Source organism: Amblyomma mixtum, chromosome 5 (genome assembly GCF_055824585.1).
Source record: "Amblyomma mixtum isolate Tamu chromosome 5, ASM5582458v1, whole genome shotgun sequence".
In the NCBI taxonomy this organism is placed as follows: domain Eukaryota; kingdom Metazoa; phylum Arthropoda; class Arachnida; order Ixodida; family Ixodidae; genus Amblyomma; species Amblyomma mixtum.
This window is the reverse complement of record NC_143016.1, coordinates 52,738,418-52,764,805: the sequence shown is the minus strand read 5'-3', so window position 1 is coordinate 52,764,805 and position 26,388 is coordinate 52,738,418. Positions and strand designations below refer to the sequence as shown.

Below are 26,388 nucleotides of genomic sequence, written 5' to 3'. Positions count from 1 at the left end.
TCTTGCGCATCCTTTCGTTCGTGCTGCAGCAACTCTGCGTCGGCTCCAAAACTTCCTAGCACATGTCGGCTCCATGCACTTCGCGTTGTTGTCTGTCCGCAAGCCGTGCCGCGCGGCTCATTTTTCCCCCTCCCGCCACGGCGGCGTCGCCTCGCAATCGATGCCTCGGTCCTCGCTTCGTTCCGGGGGCGCACTGCTATTGCGGGCCTTTCGCCTTCCTCAAGCTCATAACATATACTAGACGCGGCGGTACTTGCGCACGCGTGCCAACAACACACCACACGGCGGGCGCTGCTGCAAAGCGCACCGTCGGCGGCGTCAGCTCGTTTACCCACGGCTCGAAGCTGCCGCACGCAGCGCGGCTTTCGCGTGGGCTGTGGGACAGGCGCCGATTTTGGCCCGAATCGGACGGCAGGGGCATTAATTGCGCAGTCTCAAGGGCTCGCCGCTGTGTACAGGGCCGCGCGGCGCGTTCTTTTTAAAAAAGCATTCCGCGCCGTTTGGGTGACGGACTCTGGCGCGCGGGGACGCGTCCCACACGGGACCTTGACGTGCCGTCGCTCCCAACGTTGGTCGCTCCTGCCTGCCTGTCGGCGACGACGGCGGCGGATCCGCTTCCGAACTGTGCGGCTCCTGCTTGCTGCCATGCGGTGACGCAATCGAGCCACGCCCCCTCCCACCTTTTCCCTCTCCTGCCGTGTCGCGTATGCGGACCTACGACCTTGCGCTGTCGTCGTGCGGAGTGACATTCAGCATCGCCACATGTCTACACCTACCTTCCTTTTCCTGCGCTTTTCGTCTTCCTCTATGAACTCTGTTGCAAGGCCCATCTGAGTGTTTGCTTGAATTGCTGTTGAATACCCCTTTTTTAGGATGTATTGAATGTCGACGCTGAGAGCAGGGGCCAACCCTCGTAGCTACCAACACATTTTGGAAAGCTATCTGCTGGTTATGTTAAATTTTGTCCGCCGCACATTTGTGTCTAATTTTGTAGCAGCGCACAACTTTTTCCTGTCGTGGACCGATGGAAGACCAAAGTCATCAGACAATTTTTTATCACTGCAGTTTATTGTAAGCAGTGCCGCTGAAACAAGAAATGTGTACCCAATACACATGTATCCATTGTGGCAGAGACTTCGCTTTCCGTAATTGGGATCAAAAGCGAAGTGTAGGAATAATTCACCTAGAGAATGGTGTGAAGTAACTGACCTTATGTTTAATTACGTTGGTGTAGTTATTATGCTTAGACATTTACATATGTTGCATTCATTATGATGAATCATCAGTTATGTATTTTTCAGTATCACTGTTTGCTTTCATTCAGTTTCTCAAATGCAGTACTTTTTGTCTTTTGCAGCTCCTGAAATACTACAGTATGAGCCTATCTCCCTTGCAACTGATATCTGGTGAGTTGATACTGCTGCAACTCTTCCGCACAAATGGATACGAATGCTCACAGTTTTGCTATGAAATAGGTGCTGTCATTACCGGAAGTTCAGTGCCATCACATTTATTGTGCCTGCCAACAGTTTTAGGTAATATGTAGCCGTATTGCATCTTGAGAGACACCACATTTCCTTTTGTAGATAAGGAGCTAGCAGGCTAAGGAAATGAGGCTTAATGCTATATGAGATAAAGGCTGGCATTTGAATCATCATCATCATCATCAGCCTGACTACACCCACTGCAAAGCAAAGAACTCTCCGATGTCTCTCCAATTAACCCGGTCCTTCGTCAGTTGCAGCCACTGTATACTGGCAAACTTCTTAATCTCATCTGCCCACCTAATTTTCTGCCGCCCCCTGCTACGCTTGGCTTCTCTTGGAATCCACTGGTTATCTTGCCTTTGCATTACATGCCCTGCCCTGCCCAAGCCCATTTCTTCCTGTTGATTTCGACCAGGATGTCATTAACCCGCGTTTGTGATGCAGCCAAACTAAAAGTGCTGCCAAAGTACAGGTGCATTTAAAAGTGTTATTGTAGAAGAGTGTTGTATGTGCTTGTATTAAAGTTTGAGAGCTCTGAGGCTGTGACTGTAAGGTTGGTTTTGCGGTGCTTCTACTTATGCGCAACAATACACTCGGTTCCTCTGCCCAAATAAAACAATATGGCAAGTGCAATCCCCATGTGCTTATGGAGGGTACGTAGGTAAATGCTGGCTGCATTGAGGAAGCATGGCATATCTAATGCTAGCACAGCCCATACTTCCTAAAGCTGGCATTATGTGCAGAGTGGATACTGGGACATTGGACAGGGTTAAATGGAGGGATACGGGTGAGGCCTTTCTACTACAATGGGGAATGTTAGGCTTATGATGATTACAATGTAGGATACTGGGGGCAAGCTCTGTGCTCATGCGTGCAGCTGTTAATGTTCATTACGGAACACTAAAAAAGATATAAGTGACAATGGCTGAAGAGGTAACAGAAACAGCAGGGTATAGGTGCTGTTCTGCTATCTCCTTAGTATTCAGCTCTTGAGAGCAAATAGTCTTGCGCACCATCTTGAAACTTGGACCTCCTGCTTTGAATATGGCAGAACCAGACCTAATGTGGCAGTTCTGTTCTTAAGCTACTGCAGTGCAGCTCTTGTCACCCGCAGTTTTTTTCTGAAGTGTCACTGTGCCACTACAGCAGGCCTATCATCACAGGAGATGATGGAAAGTGAATTATATCAAAGAGTGGTATTATACCAAACCTTTGTCACTATCGTGCAAGCCACAAAATCTGAGAAGTTTTAACTCACCTGGTTCCATGCGTAATGAATCCTAATGCTGGCTGTGTTTTCATTTGCTGCGCATGCATCATCTTCATCTGCCTGCTTGGTCACATTATCAAGAAAACCGAATTTTAATGATCACATTTAATCATTTAGGTTACTGTGCTTACGGGTTGCTTAAAGTTGAGGCACATGAGTATTTTGATTCATAATCAATTCTGTGCCAAATCGTTAGCAGCTTCTCGAAGTCATGAGAAATCAGTATCACCGAGTAGCATATGTGTAGTAGAGATCTAGCAACTCAGATTCCATGCCCATCACTTTTTGCAGTAATTGACCTAAAGGTGCTTAATTGGTTCATTTTTATAGGGGAGAAATACAGTATATTTTAATTTCTGAATGTTCGTTCTTCACGCCAGATTGTGTTCGATAGAGTCTCAAGCACATGTGCTTCGCAGATCTAGGCTGTTAAACATGGGGAAATGTTTTGTTACAAATGTCAGCCAATGGCATTGCATTCATAGTCTTGTCATTTGTTCGTTCTGTGCCATGCACTGTTCAGTTCCTCTGAGAAAGCAAGTAATTCCAAGTAAACACAACAGCAGCATGAAACAATTGCAGGGACGCAGAGAAGAGCAGCAGATGTGCACTAACTTTCAGCAATGCCTCACTCAGCAGACTCCTGTGCCCATGCCCATAATAAACCAAACCGGGCAGATTGCAAATTGATCTGCTGGCTCCACTGTGATTTATCAAATTATATGTACATGGGATCTACTATGGCAGCTTGATGCTTTGTGTTGTTTGGCTGCAAAGTAAAAGTTCATAGGTTTGATCCTGGTTCCGGCAAATTCATTTTGAAACAGGCCAGATTTGAAAACACGTGTGCGCTGAGATATCAGTGTACGTCACAGAAACTGAGGTGGGCAAAACAGATCCATAGCTTTTCACTAAGCCATGCGCTACAGTCGGGAGCATTTCACTGGCACATAAAAAGTTCATTAAAGCAATCTATTTGCACGCAGATGCAGGTACAATACGTTTTACGCCACTTAAATAAGGCATTGTAGAGTTAGCATGCATCCCATAGTCTCCTTCTCTGCATCCTTGTCTTTGGTTTGTAGTGCTGGTCATACTTCTTGAATATGAACCAACAAGCCCAGCAGCATTTGCAGTTTAGTGCAAGTAAGTTTGTTGCAAAAAGTGGTACTGTTGTAGATGCCATGAGCATCCTGCTTTCACCACACATATCCGATTTTCTCATTTGCAAACTTGCATAATGAGGCATCAGGATGGTGCTGATTCTGAGCAAGACATTCTTTCTTTTTTTCTCTGCAGGAGCTTGGGTGTGCTGACCTACGTGCTGCTGTCGGGCCACTCCCCCTTTGGTGGAGACACAAAGCAAGAGACTTTTTGCAATATTACAAATGGAAGTCTGGACTTCCCCGAAGACCTGTTTGGAGATGTCTCTGCCTCTGCTAAAGATTTCATTGGTCGGCTCATTGTCCGTGATGCAAGGTTGGTTTTCTAATTTACTTTCTCTTTTACAGCACTGTTTCTGTCGTGAATGCTGAAAGTTTGAAGCATCTTTCACAGCATACTGAGGAATCAGTAATGGCTTGCTTAAACCCTTATTTCACAGTGTTTCCGAGCTGAAAATTTTGTATTAGCTGTCTTTTTCCAACTGGAGCAGTGAGTTTTCTGTTTTGATTATTGCCAGATGGAAATAACTCGTGAAAGGTTTCTAACGATGAACTTTTTTATCTCTTTATACAAGAAGTAATTCAGCACAGCGCGACTTAATGCAAATTTAGGAGGGTAAATAGCTGTGGGAGAGCTTATGCAAGAGTTGGTAATGCAGTTGTTAAGAAAATCTGTCTGTGAATAGGCCTCTTGAAATAGGTGCGGTGCACTTTTGCATTCTGTAGTGCCCCTGTTGTGTGAAACTAGCAGAACACTATTTACGCACTGTGCTTTTATGAAGCAAATTGCATTTATTGCTGTCGCGTAGTGTGAAATGGTAATTGCCCGTTGCTTGCTGGGCCCCTCTGCAGTTTAAAGGTTTGGTTATTGAAAGAAACTGTTAGCATGGTCATCAAAAGCACTGCAGAGAAGATTGCACCAGGAGAATGTTTGCGGGAGGGAAGAGCAATCTCCCCCTCCAGGTGCGAAAATTTACCCAGGAAAACCATGCACTGTCACATTTTTTGACTAAAAAAAAGTTGAAGAAATACATGATTCAAATGCTACCGCCTCCTCTAAGAGTGATTCGTAAACTTCCCCTTGGTTATGCCCACGTTTCTTTGTTACATGTGGTGGTAGCGTTTTCAATCACTAGATCATAAATTAGGCACAGACGCTTAATGCCCCCTTCGGCTCATGACCCCATACTAGCTAAAGGGCAAGAGAGACTGAATTGGGAAATTATTTCGCTGTGAATATTTTCAGTACATGGTGGTAACAGTGAGATCATCTTCAATGTGCAAAAGTGTGCATTTCTGGTTGCTTGCACCATATCGACACACTTTTAGATTTTACGTGGTGAAAGTAGAACATTCTTTAGGTGTATTAGTTTGTGTGCAAAATGCCGTTCTTGGCTCTGACAAGCAAGATACCACTGCCTGTATCCAGGCATGCTTCTTAAGCAGCTGAGCTGAAGAGAACAATTTGGGAAGGAAAATTTTCAGCATTACAGTTTTGGCGCATATGTAAATTGTGTGGAGAAGCTTCGAGATATGCCACATACCTTGGTGATAATGAAATGTTGCTACAACAGTGCAGCTGGACAAAGCCGGGTACTCATCTCTGAGAGACTGAGTATGTGGCAGGCTTTTAAATTTCTCAGTACCTGTGGATTATGTAAAGGCTCAGAACATGAAAAATCAAAGATGGGACATGGATATCTTGATTTGCCTGTACAGATCATGAAAGAGACACCAAGGACAAATAGATTATGGCCTGTATGGATACAGTACCACGTTATAATCCAAAAGAGACCACCCTAACCGAAAATTGAGTTTTATAAGTTAGAAAATGCCAAAAATTCAATGCAGGTGTGGCCATAGCCGGCTGATTTTGGAAGTAAAATACAGGCATAGGTATCGATTTTATGTGGATCTGAGAGTCTATGATTAACATTTAAAGTTATGACAAGCCATCTTTTTGTTAAGGATGCCACAAGTTTGAATTGACTAGCAGCAAAATTTGTAAATCCACTTTTCCCGGCAGTAACTGTGCCTTTTGCATTCGGACAAACGTCAACATGGTTGACTTAAAGCGTCAGAGAATCAGTTTTTACTGACAACGGTAATGGAATTGTCCTTGGTGTCACATTAATGTTCATTCATTTGGGGTACTCTGTATAAAGAACCACTTTCCCCCTGGAAACCTGCGGCACATTCCTTATGATTTCGTAATTGTCACAGGAGCTCTTATAGGAGGGTAGCCAAGAGAGACAGGTCAGAAAGTACCTTGACATTGCTATTCAGCATTGATAATTCAGTCAAGCAAAAAAATTCATCTATTCCTTAATGTCTTGATATGTGTTTTATTTTTTTATGTAGTTAGAACAATATCTTTCTGATCAGCCCATCTGCTGCTCTCAGAAAGTGGAGTTTATTTAACAGTGCACCACTTTTCTAGTAATAAAAATGTAGGGCAATACATAAATTTCCTGACATTTAAGAGTAGTGAACATTCCTGTGCTCTTCTTTTTCATTACAGCAAGCGGCTCAGTGTGAAGGAGTGCCTGAATCATCCATGGCTGGCTCCTGTGAAGGCTTCCATGATGCCTTCTCCTACCAAAGCCATCTCCCAAATACAGCCCTTGGCCTCTGGCTCAGCCTTTGGCTCAGCGAGCTCAGATTCCTCGGCATCTGAGGATAGTGACGAGGCACCAACATCAAAGCCAGCTCTCCCCACATCCGCGCCACCGACCCTCCGACCGAGCATCCGCTTTTACCACGACGTCGACGATGATGACGATGATGGTGATCTCATCCAGCCGCCACCTTTGCCGCTTTCTCCGCCACCCAAGATCTCGAGCCCCTGTAAAACAATCTTCAAGGATCGCACAAATGGAGCTGCCATTGCTACGAGCCTGCCCAAGAAGCAGCAGACCAGCACCCTCCAGATCACAGTGCCTCCGCGCTTCAAGCGGCACCGGACGCAGAGTGCCACGTCGGTCACCACGGCCGAGCGTCGGGGTGCCTCCATTCGCCACGTTCAAGAGGTGGAGTCAGTCATGGTAGAACTGGATGGACTCTCTCTCAATGGCAAGCGACTCATCTTCACCGATGAAATCATTGTCGATGAGCGAGTGGGCATCGTGTACTGAGAAATCCCCGACCTGCGAGTGGAGCCTGGCAACTTCCTTGCTTGGCTTGTTTTCACCATGTCTGGTAGCACGCATGTTTTCCTTCTCCCAGTGACCCCACCCCGTGAGTGAGTTGAGACTGCGGACCTTGGGTTAGATTTGGGATGACGCTTAAGTTATTACTGTGTTCCCGTCAGTGTGTTTGTCCACACGGGAAAGAGCTGCGAGCCCCCGTGCCACACGTGCCTGCGCGCGTGAGCCCTTGAGAATGTTGGCATATCTTGCAAGATGGCGATCTCTTCAGTGGCATCAAAGCTTAGAACCGGTAACGAGCACCACCGCCGCCGCCGCCGCAGCAGTTGCTCGGCACAGAGGAAGTCTGCAAGTGCCTGACGGTGCCTTGAAAGTTGAGAGAGCAATGTACAAAGCTGTCTTCCTCCATGCCTGGTGTACAAATGCGAGTTTTTCTGAGCTTTTTTTTTTTCATTTGGTGTATGCCAGTACCACTGCTTGCGGATAGATGTGTACCAAAGTCATGACTGCTGCATTCATGTAAATAAGTGCCTGTGTGTAATTTTTTTTTTCCCCCCGCAGCTTCTTGTTTTTATTCCTCAGACCAAATGCAGTGTTGAGTATTATGTGTAGAGCAGCCATATCTAGGTGCACCAGTGTCCAAGTTTGCTGGAAGCACTGTGTTGTCCGCAACTGAACACGCTCAGCTGCATTGAACCATTTTAGACCGGAAGCACATGTCTTGCAGCTTGCTGCGAGCTTTCAGTGCTGGGAAGTGTGCTGAACCATTCTTGAAGCTTCTAGTCTTCCCGGGTAAAAAGAATAAGCTTATTTGTTTAGTTGCAGTGGTGGTGGTTTAATTCTATGTTTGTAGTTCGGACTATATATAGTGTTCCCTCTCTTTTCTTCTTTAGTTGTTGTTTCTTCCCTATTTTCCTTTCTGCCAGTACTTGTTTAGCTCTACAAGTTTGGCAGAGGAAGCACATTGTTTTATTATCCTTTGATCCGTGTGTTGGCTAAGGGAATTTCTTTTACTGCAGGGTATGCATCTTCTTGTACTGAAGGGCAGCTAGCTTTGTACGCGTGTGTTTGAAGCCTTGAGCTACTTTTCAATTCTCCCTGTGATTTTTTTTTTTTTTCATAGACATCTTTTTTTGCATTGTTTCAGTAGCAACTTTCTCAAGTGTTAGAGTTCTGTTCAACACACTGAATCAAATTTTGTCTTATAACAACCTTACTGATTTATTGTAGCGAGGTGACAAAAACTGATCGGTGAGATTTTGTTTATCTCGGATTAAGCTTATATCATTGAGTCTACTGTTCGTAAGTTTTCATTTGTGTTGTAGCACCCATGTGATTATAGATTGACTCCTGGTGAGTACCTAATTGTTAGCTGATTTCAGTCTACACTATTGGAGAGCTCACATCGGACCACAGCTAATGAGCTAACAGACATTTCACTCATTCTTCTGTAATTGTTTATATTGGCTTGCTGTTTCGATCAGCTCACTGTATATATGTACATTTCGTCAGCTTTTTCAGAGAGTGGAATGATTGTGTTGTTTTCTTATGCTCTGTCCCTCTTGCATTCATTTTGTTTCCTCTGGGGAGGGAGGGGTGACTTGTGTCAGAAAAGAAACCGTCACCGATAGGTGGAACCATTGTTTTTGTTTTTTTATTTATTCATTTAATGAAGCCAACCTTCTTGGATGTGTGCTTGTGTGCATTACTTGCTTTTTGGCCAAGCTCATTGTTATTTGCGCAGAGTTTGTGAACAATCAAAGCTGCAGATGGTTGTTGAGAAGAGGTAGAGAAAGAGAGTAAGCCAAATGGAGAGCGATATATATTTTGAGACAGCAGTCGATCCTGTGATCTACATCCCTGCATATACTGCCATCACGATGTGCCTCTCTGTCTGTAGCAGTGGCTCGCAGTGAAACAATAAATGATACAGCAACGAGCATGCAGTTATTTTCTTCACTTAGAGGGAATAGTTTTAGAGTAGCCTTGAGCCTTTACGTAATAAACAGTGCTCTTTATCAGTGCAACATTTTGCTTGGTATTTATGGTTGGTTACATAAGCATAACTGAAGACAAGATCTGCTTTATGACCTCTGTCAAAGACCAAGCTGCATATTTCGTGATGCAGGGGATAGGGTTTGAAAGACAGTAGCATAGTAAATGGGCCAAAATGCTGGCAATAATATTTGAAGGTATTCCTTTATTCTAAAAATTCAATTTTATAGTTGGGATCAAAGTATCAAATCATATTGGCTGGTATAATGTAGAGTACAACCATATTTCTGTGTGGAAAAGAACCCCATTATAAGTAGTGTGGTGTAGTAAAATTCTTTGTATTTTAAGTTAAACTGCCAAGCCCCAATAAAATTTTTACATTTGGTGTGGCAGAAAATTCAAATGTAGGAAACAGCCAAACTAAACAATACTATACTGTGCAAAACACTGGTAGCCTTGACAGTGCTATTATGCCACGAATACACTCACTCCACTGCAGCTCTTGCGAGGCATGACATTGCCTGCACCTCGATGTATAATGGTGTTTGATTGGGAATCATTAGGTCAGCTGTCATACCTGGCTGTTTCTATTGCATGTGCTTCTAAGCCCTGAAAATGCTCTGACATGTGTTGTCATTGTTCAGCAAGGTGGAGGTCTGTTGTTTCACCCAGCAGTGAATTATAATTTGGGCATGTTGCGGGAACATAGATATCTGCGGTTCTGGATGAGATGAAGTATCCAGTTATCAGTGCCACAGGTTTGATGTAGACATTGGTGCCTGAGGATAACTGACCAGGCAGGAAAGAAGTGAAGAGGTCACTGATTCTTCAAAAGCAGGAGGAAATAGTGCGTGAATCTGTTCATAGATGCCCTGAACTCCTGTGGCTTCGGGCATTGTTAGGGGTATGTTGAGCAGTTTTGACACTGATGAATGGAAATAAGCACCATTTATTGGGCACCAAACCTTGCTGTAGGCTGTGGTTGTGACAGTTATACGGATACATCTTACATTGTGTGTACCAATCACTAAGGCCCCTGATCTTCTGCGTCGAAAAATTTTTAATTCCGTTAAGTGAGAAAGAACGTGCACTGTTTCGCGGGAAGCCTACCGCGCGTCAACGTATGCGGACTTTCGCGCAGTAGCGGAAGAGCTCACTTCACCTCAATGGCCCAACGTCGGTGAGAAGTTGGCTTTTCCTTGCAACTTATGAGCCTAGTGGGAGAGCTTGTTGTATCTCGAAGAAAAGTAAAAAAAAAAATCGCGCTATGTTCGGTTTCAGATATAACGTCAGGTGCTCTCTGGAGAAGATGTTTGAAGATAAAAAAAAATTGTATTATTTTTGTGAAAGTACGGTATATTACTTTCGACAGGCGTGTGTCATCGTGACTCAACCCACTGAAGCGTGCGAGGCGCGTTCCTGTCAGAACCGTAGCAATTTTGCTTGTTCGAGCGGACGGATTAGCAAGCTTTTCAGTGCACCAGCAGAAGTTCGTGCGATAAAATTAGTCACATTCCTATGATAATATTATTCCTGCTGGTGTCCACAAACGCAATACAATCATAAAACAATTCCGCGAAAAATGCCAAAATCCACGAGTTTCGGAATCGCGGTAAACTAGGGGTCTTAATGACGACTATGGGATACCTAGCCCTGTTTTTTTGCGGGACTTCGAAGTTTGGCTAGTCATGGCAGTGAGCAGCGGGGAACATTTTCGACAAGTGTAGCACATTGAGCTCAATACAACATCAACAGACGGCGCCTGTACAGCTGTAAAAAAAAAAAAAAAAAAGTTCGTTTTTCACTGGAGAAGAAGCACCAACAACAGTGGCCAGCATGGTGAAACAGGAACACGACGAAAGATGTGCTTCACTTTTTTTTTTTTTTATTCGCTAACTATTCCTTCCAACGCAGAAACTCGGGGGAAGCCATGCGCGCCACCCGTGGCGTCACACGAAAGACACCCATACATCTGGTGTTGTAAAAATGTTGTTGCACACTGTAGAAGAATATATATCAAGCTAGTCAGCAAGTACATGGCACCCTTTTGTGGAGGAAAAGGCTTGGAACATGAATAACCGAGGCAGACAGACCCATATGTTGTAGATAGCTGTGGACAAAGAGTGCATGGTATCGTAGAAGGCATCGTCGTGATTTTTGTACAATTCAGAATTAGTGGACTCCTGTTTGAAGCTTTATCATCGAGGGCAATGGGCCAAGCTGAAAATAGCATGTGGAAATATTATTGAAAATACGTCCTTATCAACGCCGATTTATGGCTCCGTTTAAGCTGTCCTTCCCACCAATGAGGGCATAAGGTTCATATGCAGTAAAAATTATAGGATGGAAGTGCTACTGCCTTAAAGCTTGGCTGTCAGACCCATCCGAATCAGATCCGTGCACGCAGCTAAGGTTGTACTTGGACATATTTCAGTGAAGCACCGCTACACTTCTGCAGTTCACCTCGGTGGAATTTTCAGCGTCAAGGTTGGTGTCCTCGCTATTGTTGAAACACTAAGAGATGTGACGTAAAGAAATGTTTAATGATTATGCTTGAGGTATACACCTACGAAAACCGAGAACCGCATAACTACGTTTCTGGTAATCGTTCAACTGGAACAGGAGGAGCAAAGATGATGTGAAGAATGTTTCGTTTATGACAACTGGCCCTACACGGCCGTTAACGCGGCAGCCAATTGTGCACGAACCAATCTTCCTCGCGGAGACCTTAGAGGCTCGAGGTTTTCCAAACAAACTGCTGTCCACAGAGTAGTCTGTACTTTTGCGACTGTGATGCGGGCGAGGTCTTCTTCCATCGACATCAACCTACAGTCTGTACTAGTACGACTACGTAGTCATGCAAGTGTTCAGCACTTGATTTGTTTCGCAGAGATTCCCGAATTGGTGCCACAATTCACATCGTCTTGCTTGCGCTACAGATCGAGACTTTGCAGCACATACGTCCACAATTGACGTCATTCATTATTACTTTTCCTCTTCCCTTCCCCTTTTACATTTCCTCCATACCCAACTGCGGGGCATCCAAACCAACCAGAACCGTCTTCTGTTTAACCCCCTCCGTTCTCTCCTCTCGTTCGCTCAACTCTACTTCAGCGCCTTGAAACTTTTTCGAGGCCATATTTCGCGGCCCGACATGAACACCACATTGAACTCAAGACCCTACGTGAACATTTCCTGTACACGTGTCACATCAGCCAGCGCTTGCTGAGCCTACACGCGCGCCAGCCGCGGCCCGTGCCACCGTCCCTGACGTTCCAGGGCCAGTCGCACGTCTTGTACACGTCGTTGAAAACTAGGCCGCGCGCACAGACGAAGCGGTGCGCGCTGCCGCGGTGGCAGCGGAAGAACTCGCCGCAGTCCCGGGGACTCGCGTAGAAGCCCTCGCTGGCCACGCAGCGCACTTTTCCCCAGCGGTCCACCGCTACCCCCTTTGTTTCCGCCGCGGTGGGTCTGTCGGCGGCGCAACGCACGTTGCGCGGCCAGTCGCACACGCCGATTGGATCGTTGAAGAACAACTGTCCGGGACACTGCATCAGCACGCTGCGTCCTTGAAAGCACACGAAGAATCGCGCGCAGCTCTCCCGGTCCCCGAAGGTCTGGCCGCTGGTACAGGACGATGGTCGTCGCGTTGGCGTCGGCGTGGCTGCTGGCGTCGATGGTGACGTGGGCGTTGGCGTGGTACTTGCGGGGTAGTTTGGGAGTACAGGGTCGGACAGGATGAAGTCTTCTACGGGTCTTACGGGAGGCGGCTCTGTTTCTGTAAGTACACATCGTGACAGGGGGTATTACATACTTTGTTCAGGCCTTTTGTGAGGTCCACGACCTCCTGGACAGACATCTGTAGTCTATACATTATGACCAAAAAACCGCAAAGAAAAAAGGGATGGGAGAGGTGGGGACGAGAAAGTTCCTGCCTTCCTCTGACGTTATTCAGTTTGACCATTTAGCGCCACATCGGGAGAGATCAGCTCAGAGACACGGTCCAATATTTCTGCTCTACACAAACTGCTACGAGTCGACCGGTGTGCTTTCCTTTATATTTTCGCACATTTAATTGTGGTACGCTAGTTTGAAAGCTTTGTGCGGGTGTAATTCCGAAGAAACCCGCAGAAAGGCCGATGTAACGTCGTGTGTGCAGAGTCAACGCCGCTGCTGGCAGCAGTCGTGGGCTTCATTCACTGCATGTCAGTATTGCGGAGAAGCCAGCTTGTCAGTCATCGCGAAACAAGTAAATATCTAAAATAACAGAGAAAAAAACAGTTCTACGGAAGGAAAAAATGTCAAGCACTGTCAAGAAAAAGAACAATGACCGCTACACACACACAGCCTTTCATAAAGTGCACGTTGAAAAACACGCAACTCTATAAATAAAAACAAGAGAAAAGAGAGAATGAATGACATTGCTACCAAAAAAACAACTAAGAACGGAACATACATGACGCCCTCTACGATATGCATGTTGAGAAGTACGCTGCGCACCAAACAAAATAAGAAAGAAAGAAAGAAAGAAAGAAAGAAAGAAAGAAAGAAAGAAAGAAAGAAAGAAAGAAAGAAAGAAAGAAAGAAAGAAAGAAAGAAAGAAAGAAAGAAAGAAAGAAAGAACACGTCAGCACAAGAACTTCGATTTTGACAGAGCCATTGGAGTGTCCACACGCGCGCGCACGCACGCACATAATCGCGGTTTACCCCTTGTGCGCAAATGAAAGGCTTCTGTTGGCTGATTCCTTTGTACGTTTAGAAAGCAAGCCATTGCTGATGGTCCTCATACTGGACTCTTTGTCGATGGAAAGGAAATATTTATGGGCATTTCGAGTGTTCCTCCTCTTTTTATGTTCCGTGGCCTGGTCTCTACTCGGAGCTATGATATCCAGCGCAATGGTGGTGAGTATTTACGCACCATTCTTCTACCCCGTTGTCACCCATCGTGCCCCTCCTTCTTTACCCCTCCCCATTTACCAGTGTTGAGTAGCCAGGCAAGATCATAATCCAGGCTGACCTTTATTTGTACCTACGCCTTTCTTTTTCTACGCTGTGGTATCTCGTTTCTGACGGACGAGTTCGAGATGCTCTTTTTCCTTTCAGCTACATTTGTTCCTATTCTGAGGCCGCTCAAGGTACGCAGTGCACTCTTTGATCATAGTTATAATACTAACGACACATTTATTGCCATTTAATGAACTGCATTCATGTAAATGCTGGAAGAATAAATCCATCACAGCGTATAGACACAAGTTCCAGTCACAGATGTAATCCGCGGCGGGGATTTCCGAAACAGTGCAAGGTGTCGATAGACATCATTTCTATGGTTTTGGGCTGACACTAAGCAGAGCCCGTGAGTGCCGTTCAGGGAATGCATTCCAGATCGTGCGAGCACTTCCGTTCACCGGCACTACATTCTACTCATTTCTGTGTTCACGGTGGCGAGCCCCCGCTAACCTTTGTTATAAGTGGAAAAAAAATTGTGGACATTTAAGTCACCTTAAGAGTGAAATATGCGACAGATTGGGAGCAAAATTGCTGCTGCATGTTTGTGTGTCTGCGTCAGTTCTTTCACAACATACACAATGTTGTTACTGACACAACATCTTCATTTTCACGCACATAATCAGGCACTGAGTGAGTCCGGCGAGAACCTATTCCAGCCATGCTTGTCTCGCTCTTACCCGGTTGCACTCTCCACACCCCCGTCCCCTTTCTTTGTTTTCAAGTTTTGAATTTTCGCGCCGTGATCACCTGGTTTTGTGACGTCATCACCCTCACGACCAATCAATGACTTCTGCGACTAACGCAGGACACGAAATCGCGTGATGTGAAATATAATGGTGTCGCATTTGGGAATACAACCATTGGAAATGGGCCTTACAAATTCCGTTCGGAATTCCTTCTATCATGCAATTATTTCCATTTATTTCCCCTTATCCGCAGTTAAACAGCCCGACGATTCAAGTGGCAGCATTATTATTGGACAATTTCTGTGCGGCAGCGGGTTTTTCAACACGTCAAAACAGGCTTCTTGCTAACTTTTCAGGATGTGGATTACCAGCTCATAAAGAAAGACAAGACAGGGACGAGCACTAATTTATAGTGCCCGTTGTTACTTTTCTTACTGTTTCCCTGCACTCGTAATTCACATCAAGATATTTCCTCTCTGCTTGCAGCCGCAAATAAGGAAAAAGTCTCCGCGGGCCCATCTCACTGCGCTCAAGTTCACGACCGATGAGGCCGCGAGCGGAAGTCCTGATTAGTGATGTTCGCGGTTATACGTGCTCATACACTATCCTGTTTTTAAGCACACATTATGGCCCTACAACATGCATGCTCCACGGTTATGGGTGATTGACCTGCTGAACGCTTTCTATAAGAGCTACTGCGCAAACTTGTTAAACTCTCATCACGAATCGAACGGAGGAGGAAGAGAAGGAAAGGCAGGGAGGTTAACCGACGATGTGGCTTGCGCTGGGCCATGTGGCCAAACTGTGTGGCAGGTAGCGGGGCATGGCTTTTCACGTTCCTTGCAAATGTATATTATTAAGTGAGTTTCGTGGGGGCTCATTTCATTCATTTTAGCTACAATGGCGCTGTGCACGAACAATGCGTCACGTATATATCTAAACGCAAAGCGATAATGAGATTAACGCGTGCTTACTGATTCTGAGTTCTGACGCGCTACACTAGCACAACGTGTTCCACATTCCCCGTACAGACGGCTGATTCCTCTCAATGCGATCATCTGCGCATTCGCAGCATGCCGTTGAAGGCTCGCACACGGTTGGGAGCGGACGTGCGCATACGTAACCGCAAGGATCACTGCCAAGTCAAATCATTATAACAGTACGAGCCTGCACCTACCGGCAATGCTGAGAGCGGCGACGCCGGTGCAAGCCGCGCACACCACGACGACCACCAGGAGGAGCCAGCTCATCTCCTCTGCCTGCTTCATTGCTCGGGAGCGCAGCAGTACCAGGAGCCGACCTGAGGTAGTCCTGTGAAAAAAAAGCACAGGAACGCCCGCCGCGGTAGTTAGGCTTCGCACCACAGAGGCGACGGTTGTTTCCGACCACACACCCTCATCGCAAGAAGCCCGGAGCAACTACAGCGGTCCCTAGCACAACGGAAGAGATTCGTCCACCGAACGGGTTGACGTGCTGTGACGGCAGGCGTAACGGATCCAGTTTGTCAGCAGCTTCCCTGGGTGTGCGTAGCACTACGTAATCCCCACGAGGGGTTGCCTGGACCCTTATCTTGAAATAAAACCGCGTCGTTAAATTCACTTGGAACCTGTTTTATCACTCGGACGGAACTGGATTTGAAAAGAGCGGTACGCGGCCACTGTGCTCGTATCGACTGGCGCTTGAGTCTTTGTCGATACATCATACAGTACGAAGAGGAAGTTGGGCGTGCCTAAAGCTCCACTGCTTGTTTCTATTTGTCTCCGAATGTGGTTGTTACGAAGTGATCAAAAATTTTTTTAGTCTAGGTTGGAGTTGTGCCTTGATAATACGGGCTCCAATGTTATAATACGGCTCGAACAATGGACAGTATTTCTGGGAACCAAACGTTTCCAACATATTTACGCCTCATTAATATGGAAACTCAATGTCCGGACAATGGACGGAGTGGAAATGTGCAGAGACCACTGGGGTCCATGTGTATTTGTCGCGTTGTTATGGACAGTGCTGAGAACAAAATTTCGACTTCCCCAAGCAAACCTTTCTTTTCCTGTACTTTGAATGCAGGACACCAACGAAAGGCAATGCGAGAGTGCAAATGCCTGAGTAATCGCCTCCTTTCGTGCGGTCCAAGCTATGCTGCTAAAGTGCACGGTCTGCGCGCATATTTGCTATATTACTCTGATGACTGAGAAACAAATTTTCTTTGAACCTTGTCCTCAGTTGACAGCCGCATCGAGAGGCTGTCATCTGACTGAGTACATACCGTATTTTCCGGTGTATAAGACGCGCCCTTATATAAGACGCACCTGCCATATATGCAGGCTGTCATGAAAAAAGTTGGTATATAAGACGCACCCGTGTATAAGACGCACCCCAATTTACCCAGTTAGGCTAATGACGATTAATTAAACATCCTTGTGTGACCATCGTGCATCGTACTGTGAGAAGCTCTTAAGCAACGCTAAGCGATCGAAAAAGGCAACACTCACGCCATACCCACCCACGTTTTAGCATAAAGAAAAAAAAAATATCCGTAACAACTTTATATTTTAACTTAAAACCTTCGAAGTCATCACCTTCGGATGCGCTACAAAAAGTTCGCTCATTTCTGAACGCAACGCGGCTGAAATATTCTCTTCGCGCTACGGACGTACTACGTACACGAAGCAAAGTTGCAAAGGGTGACTAAAAAAAAACAACGGCTTGTCTTGGCTTGTCTTGACAATGCCTAGAAGTGTGATTGTCGCCATCTTTTGGCATTTCACATTACTTTCGCTTGGGTACAGTGCTCCCAATATTCTAGAGCACTGTAGCTTGGGGCCTCCTAAACTGCCGCATATTTATGATCCCGGAAGTCGTTATCCCCGCCCTTTCATAATAAAGTTCACCTAGAAAAGATGCGCACGGCAGTCCCCATATTGAAATATTAATCGTGTTAATACCGCGTTATTGGTAGCGATACTTTTTTGGTGAAAAAAGCTTGAACATGAACCTGAGTGATTTCCGAACTCGCAAAAAAAAACGAAAAATTTGCATATAAGACGCACCCTTGTATAGGACGCACCAGCAAGATTTTTGAAAAAAAGTCGCGTCTTATACACCGGAAAATACGGTATGTGTAATAGCAGTTCATGGAATGCGAATAGTCGTTAAAAGATACATCATCACGTCAGGAGAAGCCATCACATGCCTCATGACCCACTAGGCGACTCAAACTGCCCCATGTAATTTTTAAGGCAATGCTGGCCAACACACTATACTAAGACCCAGGTAGCATAAACCTAATTTATGTACTGTGCCAGGTCGTTTTACCATATTTCAGCCAGTAATGACGGACGTCAACAGAACTTTTCAATTAAAGCTCTTGGCGTATGTCAGCCATATAGATTATATACATACAGGCAAAATTACTTTAGAAAACGTTAGTTATTAAGGACTGATCACTAACACGTTTAGGTGCACTGCTCATAGGTAGTATAAATTTGAACACATGGTAACAACGCGAATTGCAGGTGAGTGCATGAGTGTGGCATGCTTTATAGTTGTGCTGTGGTATAGTGCTCTGTTGTCGCCCATGTAGCATTCTTCACGCAGAGTTGATGGAGTGTGCTGGTTTGCATGTGCTTAAGGTGACGGTTCCACTGCCGCCATCTTGCAAGTAGTTCATATTCTGCCACCAGGCTACGACACTGATCCATCACTGAGAAAGTGTCTACCCGTCTTGCCCCCAGCGACCCGAGACTGGTTTTGGTTGAGATGTTGAGATACGTGTCCGGTCCTTTCTTGACTCGTGCTGCGTGAAGGCTTTTCTTTTGCTGCTGCGCCTGCCTTCAGAGGATTACAAACGAACCATGGCAAACCCGGCTGCTAGTCCCCGTCGTGCGTGGGGGGAGGTGTTGGCTGGGGTGGTTCCGCATGCTTCTTTCTCTGCCTGTCCCTTGCCAAAGCCAAAGAGAGGGGGGCTTCCTTTATTCGGTTGTTGTTGTTGAAAACATTTATTGAGAAAAGTAAAAGAAAGTAAGAAAATGAAAGGTTACAGAACGGGTGGTGTCCTCATTTCAGGACCCCAGTGGCTATCGCTGCCGCCCGGGCTTGTTTGATCAGCTGTTGCTGAATGGCAAGGTCCGAGCTGAGCAGAGTGGCCTCCCACTGCTCCATTGTTCTAGGGAATTTTAGATCCAATGGTTTTGGCCCAACGCACCCACTTGTAATGTGGTATGTTGTGGGATGTTCTTCGCACCACGGGCAGGAGCCTTCGTAACGGCCCGGGAAAATAATGTGGTACTTATATGGATTAGGAAAGGTGTCGGTCTGGAGTTGCCTCCATTCGCGCGCCTCCTGAGCATTTAGCCTTTTATGCGGTGGGGGGTATTGCTGGCGAAGCGTTCTAAAGTATTGGAGCCGTGCACTGTAGGCAGTGGGGATTTCGGGGGTGGTGGTGTCCTGGTCGGGGGTGTCTGTCGCTCGGTTGGTTATTCGGTCTATGGTTCCGGAAGGGTGAAGGGAAAAAGTTGGAGAGCCGGGGCAAAGAGGGTACCGTCTTTGTCCAAACGGCGTCAGAGGTGGGGTGATCCTTGTTCGGGATATGGATGCCCAGCACGGGAACAGAGGACCGTTTCTTTCCCTCTCTTGTTTAGCCTTGGCTAAATAGCCGCAGAAAGCTGTACCGTCGATGTTACTATCTGGAGGGCCTCCTTTGAGGGAATGTGCCGTTTCGTTCTTGAGTTTTACGCGACTACAGACTTTCCTGTTTTCAATGTCGTGACATATATTAGTGGGGGCAAAGAAAAAAAAAATGCTGCCCAGCCCGCATCGCAAAAGGCACAACGTCGATACAGTGGAAACTTGGGAGAGTTAGTGATAATTGTCGACATAATTGCACAGCGCAAATTACTAAGTAAGCGAAAAGAGAAAGCGGACGCCAAAAATAAGGAAGGTGTGATATAAAGCAAATTATTTATGTTTATATCCCATGTATATATTTCTAGCGTTTTTTTTTTTTTAATGAACCTTATAGTTGAAATCGGTGCCTTTCTTGTGTCCTTCCTTCTGCCTTCGTCTTTTGCGCGTGCAATCACTTCGTCACGGTTGATGCATAGTAATATTAGTAGTAGTCGGAACACTCCTGGTCTAGAGTGTCCTGCAAACTCTAGCGCTGAAAAAAAAATATTTTTTTATCAAATGGTATTGCATCTATGATAAGAAAACTATAACAAAGACAGCTATACAATTTAGTCAACGCTCAGCGGATGCCTGTCCAACCTTATAAACTATGGTTGGTAAAGAAAAAGGCAGATAGAAGTGGGCAATTGTCAGTTTCTGTTTACCTTTAAGATGAATCGACATTGCGCAAGAGACGTGAAATTGCTATTGAGAGGGTTAGCACCGCAGGGTGTCGGAATGTGTTTACCTCAGAAGCAAATATTCGTCGTACATGCGGCGGCACCTTGCCACCAATTCCGATCAACTTAGACGGAATTTTGCCAAGGTTCACAAAAATGCAGTATACAGCTAGATGCATACCGTTCACGAGGCGGACTCGAGACTTTTTTATAGACATTGTACGAAGAAGGGGGGAGGCGAGGTGTGCAGGAATTCTGCCAAAAAAAAGGGGGTCGGCTACAAAGCGATAGTTCTGTAGGCACTTAGGGCGACCTCCTCCCCTCTCTCTTTTGGACCCTCAACTGCGTGCTCTTACGTCTTTCTTGCACCCAGTTTGCATCATTAGGTTGCTTATTCCCTCCAGAATTTTCCATCGCGTGCTGATATCTATATCTTTCTTGCCTTGCGTCGATTTGACTCGATTTGGTTGGATCAAAGATTGAAAAAGTGCGCCCGCGTATGTGTGTGTGTATGCATGCGTGTCCACGCTCGCGTACCTGGAAATTGAAGGAACAGCTGCTATTTTCACACCGTCTATTGTCAGGCAACTATAGCCTCGTTTACATGAACCCGACTTCGGCGGGTCGAGCCAGGAGATCAAGTTGAGCAAGGTCAGCCCAACTTGACTGCATGTTTACATGAACTCGATTTTAGCGAGTCGCGACCGGTTCAACAGCAGCGGCACCAAGCGTCGAGCGGCGCAGCGGAAAAGGGCAGTGGCAGCCTGGAAGATTGCGGCATGCACGGCTTCCTCGGAGGCGCTACGGCGCAAGCGAATAACAGGTTCGCATTTAGCACCTCCCCTTCCACTAACCCGACTGTATAATACCGGTTTACGTGCTATCTGTTGTTGGGGTCGAGTGAGTCAACCCACCCCCTGCAGCGGAGTTGACTGGACTCGCTCCCTCGACTCCCGGACCCGACTCTTAGGTGTTTACATGAACCCAGTAACCGGTTTTCAGCTCAAACCCTCAACTCAACCCGTCATGTAAACCCCGCTTATAACGTGCTTGTAATCATTTTCCGAGAATTCCTTTTCCTGCGGCGCTAGTCTACCCCGCCTGCAGGAGGGGCGCGCAGCAAGGGGAGGGTGCGGTGCTTTGTGCCAGTTCCCGAAAAGGGGACTTCTCAGCACTATAGTCGGTTACAACTAAAGAACGAAGCGGCACACGCAACTCAGAGGGAGCTCTCCAGCCAATCACGTCGATTTGTGTGGCTGTGCATGCAGCCAAGCCTGCGAAAGAGAGCGAAGGAGTCGGCGCTTTGTCCCCGTGTCGCCGAGGGTGGTGTCATTTGTTCGGGATAAGGCTAAAAGAATAATAACGCAAAAAGAAAGGAAAAGATTTCGCATATGTCCGCGCGAGAGCGTCTTTTGTGCAAAAGCGCTGAATGTTACAGGTGGGGCCATATTTGGCAACAGACGGTCGTGGCGGCTTCAGTCTCCACCGGTGCTATCGCGGCGCACCTATGAAGACCCAACATAAAACTGTTCGGTCGACGCGCTTGGCTGGGCGGTCTCCTTTGATGGGCATGTGCTGCTTCGTTCTTGAGTTGTACCCGACTTATATACCACATGGATTCATTTCAGCGGTGGAACATGGCGCCCTCTGAACCACGGCATTCGTTTGAAAGAAGTTCGAGTCTAGTTCAGGAAAACTGCACCTGCTCCATGGTTAGTGCTGAAATAATGCAGCTGCAGCCGCCATGGAAGCAGATGATGGTTTACGGGTTGTGATAAACGGCGGAAACTCAAGTAACTTTCACTCGTCGACAAGCTAGAACGCTGCTCGAGTTCTCCGAAGAAACGGATCGAGGCTGGTTCATGGCAACATGTTATTGTGATGTGCTGTTTGCACATTTCTTCATTAGATACGAGATGTTGGCTGCCGCTGATGTAGGCTGTAAACAGCTGGCTGCAATTCATTGGCATCGCAAAGGCTAGCGACGACCAGGCCTGCACTCGACCATCCGTTTTGGAAGCGGACAGTGCCAAACTGCGCTCAAAGTGCCGGAACTAGCGGTACACACCCGCCGCACCGCCGCTGCCGCAGAACTTTGCCGAACTGGTGCAGTGAGTACAGGCGAATCGAGCGCTCTCCAACTTCCCCTCCACAGCGCTAGCCGGAACAACGAACAACCGGCAGCACGAAGCGAAAGCCTGTGTCTTCCCTTTCCTGTCGCTTTAGCAATGCCAAAGCTGTCCTCGAAAAATAATACGACGTCCAGAATGCGTTTCGTAGCGTCAGGTGAAAAAAATTGGCAGTGGCTTAGCTCTGCTATGCCTGGATATACGTAGCGTAAAGCGCTCCGGTGTTTCGGCCGCACGTTTCGCCTTGGCTGCTCGACGGCAAACTGCCAGGCGACAACCTCGGGATCGGAAGAATTTACATTTTCCAGTCTTCTGCGCCGTTTGGCAGCTGCTCGACCGTCATTTCTCCGCGCACCCTCCTCGCGCATGCGCAGTAGCGCGCGGCGCAACTGTCGTAAACACGAGGTCACGCGTGGGAGAGGAGCGCACGCCGGCGGCGCCGGCAGCGAGGAGCTCGCACCGGCTGTGGCGAGGAGGCGACGCACCTGCGGACCTGCGCCTCTCGTGACGTCACGCGGTTCTCGCGCATGCGCATAACAGACGGCGCACACTCGCGCAAAAACTCTGACCCGCATAGTGTGGCTTTACTAGCTTTATGCTACAAAACAATCCAGCAAAGCAATATGGCGAAAATCTGCTTGGAAGTTCGACACACACTACATAGGGCAAAATCGAGGGAAACGTGCAAACATCGTAGAGATATCGTTCCCTCTCGTGAACACCTCCTGATTGTAAATGTTTAGCAGCGCCACATTCGTTATTATTTTGAACTGTGATTATTTAGTACACGTGCATGTGTGTAGATGGCGCTACTTACTACATTTATCTACATATATCGCATGTCGCTGCGTTATTGCTATTATTGTTTGTATTCTGTGGACTTTGTTGTCGGCAATTGTTACAAGTTGATTAAAAGAATGAGAGACCGACATTTTAAGAGCATATTTGCCAGGAAAAAAGAAGCCGCGGAACGTTTCAAGAGCTTGTGCCCTTCATAAGGAGAACAAAAAAGGTAGCTAAAATCATCTAGACATTGCGCATTCCCCAAAAGCCGTAGAGTAAGGCGATGCTTAGCCGCGTAGAGCGAAGTATTAAGTTTCTTCACGCAAAATCTCATAACTGCCACGTGCTGGTTACCTGAACAATATTGCATTCCGTTATTAACTATTTCTAAAAAACGCTAACTTTGATCAGGAATAACTTTTAAACTAAACAAGGCAGGTGCATGAAATTTTCAGAATGGATGAGCGATTAGACGATCTCAAACTGTACAAAAAGTCGCCGCAGTGCAATGCATATCCCAAAAGTTATTGCAGATTACATTGTTCTGTTTTCTATGCTTTTCAAACAAGCGTGGCTAATAAACTAATCTATACACGTACTTCTAAATGCCTAAATATGCGCACTAGCATCACATCTCAAAGTATCTCGAAAGATATTTCTCTAGGTGCAAGAGCTTTTTCACAATTTTGCATTTCCTGAGACAAGTTGAGCTTAACTGCCGGTTTTCATCTTTGCGTTTTCTTTTACAGTTGAAACAAATTGGCAGCTACCGTTAAACCAAATGCATCTTTTGAAAGCAGAGAAAACTAGCTTTTCGGAGATGTCTGAACCATATTTATGAAGCGAACGAGCGAGGTACAGTCGACGTACAAATATCACCAAAAATGGTTCCCGCTCACCGTCAGAGTACAACTACTTGGTCTGGTACTTTGAAGTTGTTATTTTAACGTTATGTTAAAGATGTGTAATTGTTATACCAAAGTTAAGTTGAAGCATTTCAGTGTGTATTAATGTTGGACTCAAACAAAGAAATGGTTTGGTTTAGTTTGGTTTGGTTTATAGGGTTTAACGTCCCAAAGCGACTAAGGCTATGAGAGACGCCGTGGTGGAGGGCTCCGGAAATTTCGACCGCCTGTGGTTTTTAACATGCACTGACATCGCACAGTACACGGGCCTCTAGAATTTTTCCTCCAAAGAAATTAAACCGCCGCGGCCGGGATCGAACCCGCGTCCTTCGGGTAAGCAGCTGAGCACCATAACCACTGAGCCACCGCGGCGGCTCAAACAATGAAATAACATGATTATAACGTTTAGGTGCTACATGAGGAGCTGCCTAGATTTTGTCGAATTTCCACCTCGCTGCCCACCACTATGCACAGAAGTAGATATTAATTACAAACTTTTTCTTCCTGAACATTTTTGTCTGTCTTTTTTTTACGGTTCGTTATTACGCACGACTCACTCAGCTATGGAGACAAGGAAGGGGAATGAGGGGCTCGTTGTAAATATGACAGAAGCCAACAGCCACAGAAACCAAGGGGCACAGGGGATTTTTTTTTAAATTAATTAATTTATTTTGTGGTGTTGATCAATTTAGGATATGTCATCGCTTAAAGCTAATTGATTAGAAAAGCAGAAGAAAAAACAACCACATGCCGCCGGTGGGATCCCAACCCACGACCTCCGAATTACGCGTCCGGTGCTCTACCTCTGAGCTACGGCGACGGCTGTCAAACCTTCTGCTTTCGGGGGTATTTATGTTTACAAGTAACCTAACCTTGAGAATGTTCATCAGCGCCACCCCCGTTCATAAGCGGCGGACGTAGAACGTCCTGAGTTACAGCAGGTGTGACGTGGAACGTCATCGAACGGAGAGGGTGGAAGCTCTGTGAGAACCCTCTTATGCTTCCTATGGCATCAAGGCTGCCAGAACCGAGGCCCTCGCTAAGCAATTAAGCAAACAAGGAAGGGGAATGAGGGGCTTGTTGTAAATATGACAGAAGCCAACAGCCACAGAAACCAAGGGGCACAGGGGATTTTTTTTAAATTAATTTATTTATTTTGTGGTGTTGATCAATTTAGAATATGTCGGATCCCACCGGCGGCATGTGGTTGTTTTTTCTTCTGCTTTTCTAATCAAATAGCTTTAAGCGATGACATATTCTAAATTGATCAACACCACAAAATAAATAAATTAATTTTAAAAAAAATCCCCTGTGCCCCTTGGTTTCTGTGGCTGTTGGCTTCTGTCATATTTACAACGAGCCCCTCATTCCCCTTCCTTGTTTGCTTAATTGCTTAGCGAGGGCCTCGGTTCTGGCAGCCTTGATGCCATAGGAAGCATAAGAGGGTTCTCACAGAGCTTCCACCCTCTCCGTTCGATGACGTTCCACGTCACACCTGCGGTAACTCAGGACGTTCTACGTCCGCCGCTTATGAACGGGGGTGGCGCTGATGAACATTCTCAAGGTTAGGTTACTTGTAAACATAAATACCCCCGAAAGCAGAAGGTTTGACAGCCGTCGCCGTAGCTCAGAGGTAGAGCACCGGACGCGTAATTCGGAGGTCGTGGGTTCGGATCCCACCGGCGGCATGTGGTTGTTTTTTCTTCTGCTTTTCTAATCAATTAGCTTTAAGCGATGACATATTCTAAATTGATCAACACCACAAAATAAATAAATGAATTAAAAAAAAATCCCCGGTGCCCCTTGGTTTCTGTGGCTGTTGGCTTCTGTCAGCTATGGAGAGTTTTCCTCAGGACCTAGTGTCCTAATTAACGAGGCACGACTGTATATGCAAAGATATCACTTCACAACTGACCGCAGGAAGCCGTGCAAAGCCGTTTTGAAAGGGAAACGTAAGAAAACAAAAGTTATTTCCTGAAAGCCTGCTCAATAATTCTTTTCAGTGTTTCTGGGAACAAATATATAAATAAACATTGATAACAGCATTGCAGCATCCAGTAGTGTGCTGCAACACGTACACAATAGACAAAATACAGAGTGTGCTAAAAGTGTACCTTTTCAATCCACGTCACATCAGTAGTGAAAGCAATGCTGATGTTGGCCCCGTCATCCGGACTGTTTTTCTTTTCAGGTGTCCCGTCCACGTCTTCTCATTACGTGGTGTAGAGGCTAAAGTGACGACGCGACTATAAGCAAAGCGGTACCGAAATTAGCGCCAGGAAGCTGACCTTGCGGATCGGTGTCAGACTCAGATAGAGGACGCTTCCACCCTCCGTTTTCTCGCAAGTCCCGGCTATAACTGGCAACACCATGCCAGCCAGGCTGAGAAGGCGACGGGGTCCGCTTTCTCCGCACCTCTGCCGACACATTTACGATGTTCGCGAACTTGAACCCGGAAGAGCGAGTCGCGATGCC

At 46.3% G+C, this 26,388-nt stretch overlaps 2 protein-coding genes across 4 annotated transcripts in view; one reads left to right on the top strand and one right to left on the bottom strand.

The window, feature by feature from the left end:
• Drak (Death-associated protein kinase related) overlaps positions 1–9,006 on the top strand; it is a 227,218-nt gene extending 218,212 nt beyond the window's left edge. For all 3 annotated transcript variants that reach the window (XM_089544431.1, XM_089544429.1, XM_089544430.1), the window contains exons 6-8: positions 1,358–1,406; positions 4,057–4,236; positions 6,442–9,006. In XM_089544431.1, the coding sequence (XP_089400557.1) occupies positions 1,358–1,406; positions 4,057–4,236; positions 6,442–7,054 (842 nt within the window). In that variant the 3' untranslated portion in view covers positions 7,055–9,006. The remainder of the gene's footprint in view (positions 1–1,357; positions 1,407–4,056; positions 4,237–6,441) is intronic.
• A 3,256-nt stretch (positions 9,007–12,262) lies between these two features.
• On the bottom strand, positions 12,263–26,126 carry LOC149342168 (putative chitinase 10). The gene is made up of 3 exons (XM_089542121.1): positions 26,028–26,126; positions 15,932–16,065; positions 12,263–12,839 (listed from the first exon to the last, which is right to left on the bottom strand). Exons 2-3 carry the CDS (start codon positions 16,020–16,022, stop codon positions 12,268–12,270), a joined length of 663 nt encoding a protein of 220 aa, XP_089398247.1. The 5' UTR covers positions 16,023–16,065; positions 26,028–26,126; the 3' UTR covers positions 12,263–12,267.
• Positions 26,127–26,388: the final 262 nt, after the last annotated feature.

Excerpts from the sequence above, each read along its gene's own strand:
- LOC149342168 (XM_089542121.1), bottom strand. The coding sequence starts at position 16,022 with ATGAAGCAGGCAGAGGAGATGAGCTGGCTCCTCCTGGTGGTCGTCGTG. Across the intron at positions 12,840-15,931 it reads CGCCGCTCTCAGCATTGCCG|AAACAGAGCCGCCTCCCGTA; the intron begins GTAGGTGCAGGC and ends GTGTACTTACAG.